Source organism: Fukomys damarensis, unplaced genomic scaffold (assembly GCF_012274545.1).
Source record: "Fukomys damarensis isolate Sample0158 unplaced genomic scaffold, DMR_v1.0_HiC HiC_scaffold_17, whole genome shotgun sequence".
NCBI classification, from domain to species: Eukaryota; Metazoa; Chordata; class Mammalia; order Rodentia; family Bathyergidae; genus Fukomys; species Fukomys damarensis.
Genome location: NW_022900929.1, coordinates 11,763,343 through 11,776,112, shown reverse-complemented (window position 1 = coordinate 11,776,112; position 12,770 = coordinate 11,763,343). Strand labels below are relative to the sequence as shown.

The window sequence follows — 12,770 nt, the reverse complement described above, 5'->3', positions numbered from 1 at the left end:
TTTTTTAAATGTTTTTTTTTTTTTTTTTTTTTTTTTTTTTTGGTACTGGGATTGAACTCCGGACCTTGCGCTTGTGAGGCAGGCGGTGGAACCACTGAGCTAAAGCCCCAGTCCAAGTTTGGATTTTACATGTTTACTACAAAATTAGACTGCACTTTCTTTGAGGAACAGAATCCAGATCTAATTCATTTTCATACCACTCCACAGCCCATACATAGCTTACTATCACACAGACTGGCAGTTTTTTTACTGAATAAATAAGTATACTACACTGAACTTCACCGCCTACGAAACACATTTATAGGCAGTTTTCATTTAATTTTCTCTTCACAGTAACCAAAGTATAAAAAAAGTACAAGAGTTACTGAGATAAAAGTGGTTAGTAAATTTAGAACTATGAAAAGATAAGTCAATTCTCAAGGGCAAAATTTCCAATTCAGAGCCTGGCACTGAATCTATTTACTTAATTTTTACCTATTTTTCACAAGGCAAGTTAAATTGTAACCTCCGTAACTTTCCACTGGCTGAAATCACACAGCACTTGACACATATTGCCTCGTATTTTGTGTCTCTGTCTTTTAAAAACATAAATTGGGCCAAGTGTGGTGGCACATCTACAATCCCCCTTCCTTCCAGGACTGCAGCAGACAGATCACAAGTTCAAGGCCAGCCTGAACAACTTAGCCAAGACCCTATCTTAAAATAAAGTAGAAAGAGGGAGGGATGTCACTCAAAAGTTCTCTGGGTTCAATCTCCAACACACACACACACACACACACACACACACACACACACACACACACAAAACATATAGAATAAAAATGAAACTGGTGACTCACAAAACCTAAACTGGCTTCCATCTTTATTACACTTTAACTCACCAGGCTCCAGGCACCACTGTCCTCTTCTCTGACTGCTCAAAAAGCCACGCTTCTTCCTGATTTAGGGCCTTAATATGTACTGTTTTCTTTCCCTAGAATGTATATGTCATCAAACAGCTAGCTCTTTCTAGTCATTCCAAAACTAATGCAGATATTACTCATTATGAAACACAGACCAAAGGTTTCTTCAGGAAGAATACATGAGGAAAATAGTATCAATCACTGCACACAATACTATAAAACAGAAGACTTCCTCTTTTCCTATTCCCTAGGATAGTAATGGATAGTTATATATGCTTATGCTTTGGGATCAATCAAGATACTCCAGAATTTTTACTGATAACAAAAGCTAGACTATAAAGAATACAGTCAGGACTTTTTTGTTTTTGTTTTATTTTTGCAGGACCAGGAACTCACGTACTTAGTAAATACTCTATTACTGAGCTACATTACTAGCCAAGTCAAACATCATTTTAGACTAAAAAATATGAAAACTTTTTTTGTTTGTTTTGAGACAGGGTCTTACTACGTAGTTGAGACTGACCTGGAACTCACTAAGTAGCCCAGGCTGGTCTCGAAGTCACAGCAATCCTCCTGCTTCAGCCTCCCGAGTGCTGGGATTACAGGCGTGTGCCACCATGCCCGGCTAAAAAATAAAACTAGGTGTTTAGTCAGCATGAGGGTACACACCTGTAATCCCAACTACTACACATAAGAGGCTAGGGCAGGAGTATTGTAAATTCAAGTCCAGCCCAAGCAACTTAGCAAGATTCTACCAAAAATTAAAAAGGGCTGGGAACGTGTTGCTCAGTGGTAGAGCTCCCCTGGGTTCAATCCTCAGTACACACACACACACACACACACACACACACACACCCACACACACACACACACACTTAAGATGTTTATTTATTTATTTTTTTAAATCTACAGCTAAGTATCTTGTGGAGAGACTAAATGCTTTCCTTCCACAATCAGGAATAAGAAAAGAAGGCAACTCCTGCCATGCCAATATTGTAAATGTCCTGATAATTGCAATTAGTCAAGAAAAATACACTATAGGGCCAGGGATTTAGCTCAGTGGTTCTGGAATCTGTTTCACAAGCGCAAGGACCAGAGTTCTATCCCAAGTACAAAAAAAAAAAAAGAACAATAAAAAGTAACTTGGGCTGGGGATTTAGCTCAGTGGTTCCACCACCTGCCTCACAAGCACAAGGTCCTGAGTTCAATTCCCGGTACCAAAAAAAAACTGATATCTAAAATTTTTAACAAAAGGGAAAGGCCTGCACCTGAAAACCACAAAACACTGAAAGACATTAAGAAAAACCTAAACAAAAGAATAACATCCCATGTTCACGTATTAGATGACTTAATATTGTTTTAAAATGGCAATGCACCTCAAATTTACCCACAGATTAAATGTACTCTAGCAAAATCCTGGCTGGGTGGTTTTTTTTTTTTTGAGGGGGGATGATTGGTAAATGATTCGAAAACTTATGTGGAAATGAAAAAAAAAAAAACAGCAAATAGTCAAAACAATCTAAAAATGCCAAAGAAGATATACTTTCTGATTTCAAAAATTACCACAAAGAGTAAGCAAAGACTATCAGGTACTGGCAAACAGAGGGTCATAAATCAATGGAACAGAATCTAAAGCACAAAAATCAAACTTCAAGCTGGGCATGGTGGTGTATGCCTGTGATCCCAGCACTCAGGGTGGCTGAGGCAGGAGGAGTGCCATGAGTTCAAGGCCAGCCTGGATTACACAATGTGTTCAAGGCCAGCCTGAGGTACACAGCAAGACTCTGTCAAACAAACCCCACATTTGTATTCAGTTGATTTTGAACAAGGTGACAAGACAATTTAATGGAAAAAGAATAATATTTTCCACCAATGGTGCTAGGACAACTAGATATCCACAGGCAAAAGAACAGACTTTCTTCTTTCACCATACACAAAACCAACTCAAAATGGATTCAAAGGCTACAATTACGACACTTTTAGAACAATATATAAGGACAAATTTTTGTAAATACAGACTCAGCAAGTCTTCTTAGATGATGTCAAAAGTACAAGAAATAAAATACACTGGACCTCATCAAAATAAAACATTTGTTTTAATAGCATCAACAAAGGAATGGGATGAGAAAGTATTTGCAAATTATATGTATAATATATAATATATACATGTTATATATATACATTATATATAGAGGGGGGGGGAACATATCCAGTGTGTGTGTGTGTGTGTGTGTGTGTGTGTGTGTGTGTATAAAAACTCTAAAGCTATAATAAGAACCAATTTTTAAAATGGGCAACAGATTTGGATATTTCTCCAAAAAAGATAAATGGCCAAAAACACAGATGCTTAACTTCATTCATTAGTCATTACAGAAATGCAAATCAAAACTATACTGAGATGACTCCAAACATCAAGATGGCTATAATCAAACAACTTCTGTCACAGATGTGGACAAAGTGAAACTCTCAAGTCACTGCCAGTATAAATGTAAAAATGATGCACCCACTTCAGAAAAGTTTGGCAGTTTCTCAAAATGTTAAACACAGAATTACTATATAATCTGATAATCCTAGGAGTATACTTCATGGAAATAAAAATACATGCTCATGCAAAAATATATACAGATGTTCATAATAGCATAAATCATAATAACAAAACATTGATAATTCAGGTCTCCTCCAACTGATAATACAAGGCAGTGCTGTCTATATAGTGAAGCCATTATTTGGCCATAAAAAGGATAAAGTATTTCATGCTTTAAGACAAAGAAGCCAGTCAGAGAAGACCCTGCATTGTACCATTCCATTTCAATAAAAATGCCCCAATGGGTAAAGCCATTGAGACATGAAAGTAGATTTATGCTTGTCAGGAGCTGGAGGAGATAGAAATGAAGAGTGACTGCTAAGGGTCATGCTTTTTTTTTTTTCTGAGGTAACTAAAATACTCTAAAATTAAGTAATGGAAGAGCAACTTTAAAGATACTATAAACCAACGAACTATACAATTTAAGAATAAACTGCAAGCTGGACACAGTACCAAGTGCCTGTATTCCCATCTACCTGGGAGGCTGAGGCAAGAAGCTCACTGCGGGCCCAGGAGTTCTATACCATCTTGGACACAGTGAGCTCCTGCTTCCAAAAGAAAAAAAATTAAATAAATAAACAAGTGGAATAGTATGTGGATCACATATCAACAAAGACGTTATTTCAAAAATTATAAAAAACAACAAAATGAAATATTTTCTATTTAATAGTATACTCTTTTTTCCTTAAGTTCATTATGACACACTATAAAAAGCAACAAAAAGCCAAGAGTAGTGATGCATGCCTATAATCCTGGCTCTCAGGAGGCTGAAGCAAGATGATCACAGTAAGTTTGCAGCCAGCCCTGATACATAGTTCAAGGCCAGGCTGAACTGCATAGCAAGACCTTGTTTCAAAAAATAAAAAAGCAAAAAACAAAACAACAAAAAGACATGTGGCTAACTTTTTGCAGATCTGCTCAAACAGGTTCTAGTCCACTGAGTGTGAACTGTTTTCCTTCGTGTTTCACGAGCCATGCCCTAAGATGTTTTTGAAGTGAGGAAAGAGTAAGCTAGTAAGAGATTAGAAGGGAATCTCATTCTTGATTTGCACAAAGACACAGACTTTGATTAGTCTCTTTCTAGTTAACATCACGTGCTGGGTACCTATTATCACATGCAGTGCTAGGTGCTAAAGAGACAAGTACTTAAGTCTAAAAAAAGACTCTCACAGGACTTAAAAATCAAGTGACTGAAATAAAAACAAAATATTAAGGAAGTTCTCATCAAACTGTGCAAAGCCAGAAGTGCAACAAGTCAAAGTTGTGAAGGAAAAAAATTTGTGATTTAGGATTCTACACCCAGCAAAAGTATCTCTGAAAACTCTAAAACATTCTTTCAGACATCCATGACAGTAGACCTCCATTATGAGAAACTGTCCAGAGAAAATGGATTTTACCTGTAAACTCCAAATTTACAACTTCCAAGTTTATACACTTCATTCCAAGAATACCACTTGGAAAGGTAAATATTTAAATATAAAAGACCCCATACTTTAAAATTCCATGTCTATATATAATGTACATATGTCATACAAGTCTAAAAAAAAGCATGACAAAATAGTACAAGAAAATAAAGTACATTATTGTCATATTACATTGTACATCAATAGAGAATGATAAAACTGTAAAACCACGGAGAAAATCTTTGTGAACAAGTTAGGCGAAAATTTCCTTTTTTTTTTTTTTTTTGGCAGCAGGAAGGAGTACAAAAAAGTAGTACCTTGGTTCACAAACTTAATTCTTTCTACAATTCTGAATGCAAAACAAAATGGACGAGAACCAAATCAAATTCAATGGTTAGATTCAATATTGAACTTATAGGGAAATTTAATTCAGTTCTCATCCAATTCAGTTTGGGACCAGAATCATGGAAAGAATGAAGTTCATGAACTGAGGTATCATTGTATATCCTAACGGACAAAAGAATGCTAAGGTGGACCTCATAAAAATTTTTTAAATTTTGCTCTTCCAAATGACCATTAAGGAGAGCAAGCCACAACCTAAGAAAACATTTGTAAAACATGTATCTGAATCCAGAATAGGTGCAGAACCAGGCTTCAGCAACTCAAAATAAAAAAAAATCCAATTTAATTAGGGAAGGGTGAAAGGGGTGAAGGGAGGGCAGGGGTATAGGGATATATCATGTAAAGGTACAAGATCCCATGATAAATTTAACTATTGTTTGATTTAAATGTACCAATAAACTTAATGGGGAAAAAAATAAAGCAATGATGAGACAAGGTGTTCAAGAAAAAAAGAAAATCCAGTTTAAAAATAGGCAAAGGATCTAATGTATCTCAGAAGACATACAAATGCCAACATACACATATATATATAGTTCATCGCCATTATCATACAAATGCAAATTAAAAGCAAGTGAGATGCCACTTCACACCTGTCAAGATGGCTATTATCAAAATGAGGAATATAAGCATTGGTGAGGATGTGGAGAAAAGGAAACCCCTGTGCACTGTTGGTAAGAATGTAAATTAAGGCAGCCATTATGGAAAGCAGTATAGAGGTTCCTCAGAAAAGTATAAATAGAACTACTATGTGATTCAGCGCTCCCACTTCTGACAAATCCAAAGGAACTGCAGTCAGAATGCCAAAGAAATACCTGTGCTCCTTTGCAGTATTCAGAAGAGCTAAGACATGGAAATAAACTGTTAGTGTCCCTTATCAGAGAAATGGGTAAAATATGGTATATACATAAACAATGGATTATTATTCAATCTTAAATAAAAAGAAACAAATCCTGTCTTTTGCAACATGGATAAACCTGGAGGACAGTATGCTAAATGAAATAAGCGTGGCACAACAGAAAGACAAAAACCACATGATTCACTGTTATGCAAAATCTAAAAGCACTGAACATAATTTTTTTAGAATTCTTTAGAACTTTTCAGAATTCTGTACAGCTTCTCAGAACTTCTACAGAAGGAAAAAGTAGAAGGGTACTTAACAGAAGGTGGAAGAAGAGGATGGACGGGGAAAGAGGAGATGTTGATCAAGAGGGACAATGTTTCAGTTAGAAGATTTAGTGATTTACTCCACAGAACAATGAGCGTAATAGTAGTGCAGTGCATATTTCAAAGTTTCTAAAAGTAGATTTTAAATGTTTTCACACAGAAAAAAAATTAAACACAGGTGAAGGAATTACCATGCTTTAATCATTCCACAACAAAAACATACCAAAACAAACTATACCTCATAAATACATACAATTAATATGCATCAAATGAAAATATATTTTAAGGAGAAGAGTTTCATTCTGTAACTATTTTATAGAAAATGAGAGACTCAAAAAAGAAAATGAGAGACTCAAAACTAGGGCCTTTATCCAGAGCACTCCCCAAAAAATGAGTGGAACAAAGGCCTTTGTAAAAGGACTTACAAAACAAGCAATTAATTGGAATTAGAGAAAACAACAAGAATTACTTTTGATACAAGTCACTAGGAGAGGCTAATGCCACTTACACTGTATGATTAACAAATATGGGGTTGGGGATTTAGCTCAGTGATTCCACTGCCTGCCTCACAAACAAAAAAACCCGAGTTCAATCCCAAATTCGATTCTGCTACCAATAACTAATTAATTAATATATACAGTGTTTAAAAAAAAAACTGTGATTATTACAGTGAAAGACACACTGCCATTAACCCTCTCAAAATACTCCCCCTTGCTTCAAATGCACTTATCCCATTATTCTTGCTACTTTTCTGAACTAGTTTTGAAAGTCCTCTCCTGAAGGCCTTTAGTTGTACTGCTGTGGCTGCTTGGATGTCCTGAATCCAGTCAAAAATGTTTCTTTTTATGATCATTTTGACTTTGAGGAAGAGCCAGAAGTGACACAGTGAGTAAGGTGGCTGAGGTCACATGGTCATGTTTTTATGAATCTGCTTTACCTTTGGATGGTACTCAGCAGCATTCACTGCATTTTTATCACACCTTTTAAAGACACTCCAGAGAGAAGACTTTCAGAACTGCTTCAGAGTGTGAAGAATGATAGAATTAAATATGTTCAAAGCAAAGGGTAGTGTTTTGAGAGATTACTGGCAATGTGCCTTTTATTGTGATTCATTTTTAAAATTTAAATATTTACCATACATTTGGATCACACCTCATAAACACAAAGATTTCTTAAAACATTACAGAAATAAGGTTAAAAGACAAACTCACAAGGCAACAAAAATTCATTATCTCTAATGAACAAAGAGCTCTTATAAATAAGAAAATAACGAAAAAAAGGAATTAGAACATCCAAGAAACCATTTAAAAATATATTCAACCTCATTAGACATCAAAGACACGCAAATGGAATAGTAATGGAATACAGTATTTGACAACTGCATGGGTTGGTGAAACTGAGGGAATGGACCCTTCCACACTGCTGAGAAGGTAAAAGCCTTCAGAGGAGCAATCAGACAGTGCATCAAAATTACAAGTATGTATACTACCTTTGACCCAAAGATCTGACCCCCCCAAGAAATCCAATGTAGAGAAAGTAATAGGGAAAATGCACAGAAATGTAATTGCTAGTAACATATACACTTAACAAAAATATGAGTTCTTCATCAAAGTAGATTTGGCCAAACAGGTCATGCCACACTCAGACAATAAAATACTAAAAGTCAATAAAAAGAATAAACTATGAAGTACAGGGCATAAAACTCCATTGTAGTATGTTCCCACTTATGGGAAATCATTATGTGTTTATACATATGTGCATAAAGAAGTTTAGAAGAAAGCTCATCAAAATGTCAAGGCTGAGCACCCTCAGGTGTTTTAGATTTTAAATTCTTTACACTTTTCTGCACTAACTGAAGTCTTCTACCATGAGCTTCAACTGTCTTTGGAAACAAGTAAAAAATATGTAATCAAGAGCAGTAGTGAAAAATGGAACTGACTCCAAGAGTTGAAATAATTTAACCCTAGATTGTGTTTAGAGGGTCACACATCCCAGTGAAAGTGTCTCTATGCAACTGAAAGTGAAGAACAGTGAAGAGGCAGGTAGCCAATTACACTTTCAGTTCCTCGCTACCCTTTCATTTCTATTTTGTTAACCCCAGTCTTTATCTACTAATATTTCTAATATAAATCCACTTCACTGTCCTAATGTTAATAACATACTGCAAACATGAACCAGTAAGTTAAAAATGTTAATAACACTAGATTCTCCCACAATTTACATATAGAAATTCAAGAGCAAAATCTCTACAAACAAGTTATGCTTGATTTTAGCTTGATACAAAAGCAAAAGCTTCCAACACCACTCCAAAGCTGACACATCTCCATATACAAAACAAAAATAATGTAAGTCCCACCACAAAAAGACTAATATCCACAAAATAAAGTACAGAATAAGGGAAAAGATTACAAATATGCTAAGTTTTAATATTAAGCAACATTCACTTCCAATAGATTTTTCAAAAATAGTACCACTGTTTAAAGTTGAATAAAAAGTCTGATATAATCTATTCAGAAAATTTCCACCTTAGAGTAATTCAAACTCACCAACAAAAACAGATTATTTATCTTGACAGTACAACATAGTGCAAATATATAAACAGGTTTGAATTTATTGTTTGTACTGATGTAACCAGCAGCACTTTCTACTCATTCTAGTAACATACAAGCAAGAAGTGGTAGGTTCTCGGACCAGGGATTTACCTCAGCAGTTCGGTTCCCTGGCCTGCCTCGCAAGCGCAAGGACCTGAGGAGATCGATCCCCGGTACCAAAAAAAAAAAAAAAAAAAAAAAAGAAGTGGGAGGTTCTTAACTTCCCTCCTTATAAATCAAAACAATTACTTCCCCAAACCTATAGTATATGTGAATGAAATCAGCAAGAATAGACATGCAACTGCTACCTCTGCAGATTGGTTGCCACTAACCTGTGAGAAACAAAATGTATTTAAACTAAAACCACTAATAAATATGCTAGAAAAAAATCTAAGATTTAAATCTCATTGTTCATACAAGCTACAAATTAGGACTGGGTGGTATAGATCAGTGGTGGAAAGCTTGCCTAAATTTAGGCTACAGGCCTTGAGTTCAAGTGCCCAGCACCACAAAACAAAACAAACTTACAATTAGAACAAATTCTTCAGGAAAAAATGTTTTTTAGAATTCTCAAAATGCTGAAAAAAATGGCCATGGAACAAAAATAACCAAATGCATCAAATTTTAGCAAAAAACATCATTAAATGAAGTGACCACCTCTCAGGAATCTACTATAAGACAATAAGACCTATATGAAACAATATTCAGAACATGTACTTTCATATCAACCCAAGTCTGAATCCAAGCTGACCCTAGAACAAACCACTTAACTTTCTAGTGCTTCTGTTTTCCAATCCATCAGTGGGAATGTTTCCAACTAACACAAGGGTTTGTGGGTTAAAGTATGTTAGGCATTCATCAGAGCAGTAATGAAACACTGCAATCATTACTATTTTCTTCTCTTCCTGAATAGTTCCTCTTTTTAATACCTTATATTTATTACAGAGCTAATCAGTATTATTATGTGACTTTGCACCACCTCAACTATCAAGCAGTAAAGAAAATATAAGTAGGCTACAGATGGGGAAAACTAAAGTTAAGAAAAGACTGATAAAATGCATAAGCTGAGGACTAAAGAGTCAAAGCAAGAGCAAGTTGTGAAGCAGAAGTCACTACAATTGAGAAGACTTATTCCAGGACACAACACCAAAAAAAATCTTAACCAAGGTTCCAATACTGTTCTGAATGTGTGTGAATTTCCTTAAAATCGGCTACACTGACAATTCATTAATATGTAAACTCTATGTGGGCTGGAAAAAGATTACACTGCTAATTCTTACAGCACAACATATGGTCTGTATTAAATACTCACTTAAATGAAGTATGAAATCTAGATCCACAATAATATTTTGTGTGCTCAGAAAACTCCACCATTCCTTCATTTACCTATTACAATTATCAATTAAGAGTCTATATGTGATCAGATACAGCACAGCATACTAGGAAATCGATGGTGAGCAAAACAGGCCAACTGCCTTCATATAGTTTACAATCCAGCAGTTTATTCCTGAAAGAACATAAGCTACTTGCAACGACTGCTAAATTCTAGAAGTAAAAAAAAACCTTTGCATTAAGCTTGAAGAATGAGTTCAACTGTTCCTAAATACTGACTATCTTAAAAAAAATTTTTTAGGTTTCTCAATCAGGTATTTTAGCTGTTAATTCTGGGCCCCACACTTTAAGAACATTTGACATTATACAATGTAAAACAAAAACAAAAACCAACCCTATCTTATAAAAAATGAGTTTCAGGCCTGAGAAGACTCAGAAGACATGACAACTGTCTTTACACTTGCTCTGTACTATTTCAAATTAAATTTGAAAGTAAAAAGTGAATTTGTTTCAAAATAAAGAATTCTAACAATTCAAGCTATTCAACAGTAATTCGATCATCTTAAATTTCTGCAGGGCTGTAATACTTTACAAAAGACAGTTTCATTTCCTTGAAATAATTTTTTAAAAAATATCTCCCTATTACAGTTTAGGAAACTAAAGCTTCAAGAATTTTGCTAAGAATATGGGCAAGCCAGTACTAGAACTCAAATCCAACATCTAATGGAACAGCCTGCCTAACAGCAATGTGCTTCCACTTCTAGATACATTCAGGCACGTACCAAATGGCCATCTGTCAGGAATATTGACCAAAAATATTCAAAAGTTCTTCCAGATCCAATCCTTTCAAAAATTCTAGTGGTCAATACACATAACGAAAAGATTCAATAATGACTGTTCCTTTACACTGTTCGATTGCAAGCTCCCTGAGGACAATGACTTTTTGCCTTTCTTCCCTGCTAATATTACTGTCCCTAAAATAACAAGCGCTCAACAAGTATTTGTTAAATATGGACAGTCCTAATTATTTAAACCACTACTACATAATATATATATATGTATATATATATATATATATATATATAAACACATATCACTATTAAATGCTAAAGGACGTTGCTAAAGTTATAATACAAAATCCATTCTTAAAATTGCACCATTTAAAATTGCAACCTAAAGTTCTGAAACTTAACCAAATGAGTTTCTGCAACATAATCAATTGCAAAAAATGCAAACCATTCAGCAAGCCTGAAATACCATAGTTAAAAGTAAAATATAAGTCCCTGTAAGGCAAGAAGGCAAAATTTGAAGTTATCAATGATGAAAATTCGTTAACTATGCTTGAATGCTGTACAAATGAAAAAATTCATGGATCCTTTGACTTAAAGACAAACTTAGATTTCTACTCACATCTTTAGTTGCCAAGCTGACACTATCAAGAGTGCAAATTTTACAGATACATCCGTTGTACAGAACTGAGATTTGACAGCCTATTTGCGAAATACTTGGCACCCACTTCGCATTACTAACACCAACGGGAAAAGAACAGCAAAGTTATTTTGTATTTTCTACCTTAAGGCCTAGAATCGCCACACATGTTAAGAAATTTAAGAACTTACAAAAACCTACAGCATATTCCAAAATCCTTTTAAACTTCCAAGTAAGGCGTAACACCTACTTAAGTTTTATTGCAATTTCACCAGATTAAATTATACCCTTTAAATTTTTCTGAACAAAGATGCTAATACCAAAAACTAGTTAACAACGGTGACTAGTCTAGGTTTATAATATGAGAACGTACTAACACCTTCTCTTACCCTGGGTCACACTACTTCGATCTACAACGTTACCGACAATTAGATGCGATCACAAACACTGAAACCAAACCTCGTCATTTTTTTTCTATTTTTTCAAATTGCAAGATCAGATAAAAAGCGACTACACACAACAGTAACACAAAGTAACTCATCTTCACAATCTATTACTATCAACCACCGTTTCAGGGTATCTACCTCCCCTATTAAAGAATCCATCAAGAGCCGCTTTTCCGTCCCCGCAAGGTCTACAGATAACATCTGGGATCCACACCTCATTGCTATCAGCCCCAGCCTGACTCCTCTTCCACAACCTCACTCCCTACACCCCCTTGCACTCCTAGACGAGCAAGGAAGGCCGTTCCCCTGAAGAGCTTTCAACAAGGGCACAAGGAGCCACCTCTGGGCGTACCCACGTCAACCCGGCTGAAGAAAAGCAAGGGGTAATACGATGGGCCCTGTTAACGCCCAACGCAACAAGTCCGAAACACGGAACTCTCCTTTCGGCGCCTCCCCGACCCCCGACCCCCGGATCCCCCCCCGGAGTCCAACTCACCTGAGCACCGGGCTGTAGGGGC

At 35.7% G+C, this 12,770-nt stretch overlaps 1 protein-coding gene across 1 annotated transcript in view; it reads right to left on the bottom strand.

Moving 5' to 3' along the window:
- The window catches only part of Cdk13 (cyclin dependent kinase 13), a gene marked incomplete at its 5' end in the record, with an annotated part of 100,149 nt that extends 87,381 nt beyond the window's left edge, over nt 1–12,768 (bottom strand). The window contains one exon of the mRNA XM_010610870.2: nt 12,749–12,768. Coding sequence (XP_010609172.1) covers nt 12,749–12,768 — 20 coding nt within the window. The remainder of the gene's footprint in view (nt 1–12,748) is intronic.
- Between the last annotated feature and the right edge of the window lie 2 nt (nt 12,769–12,770).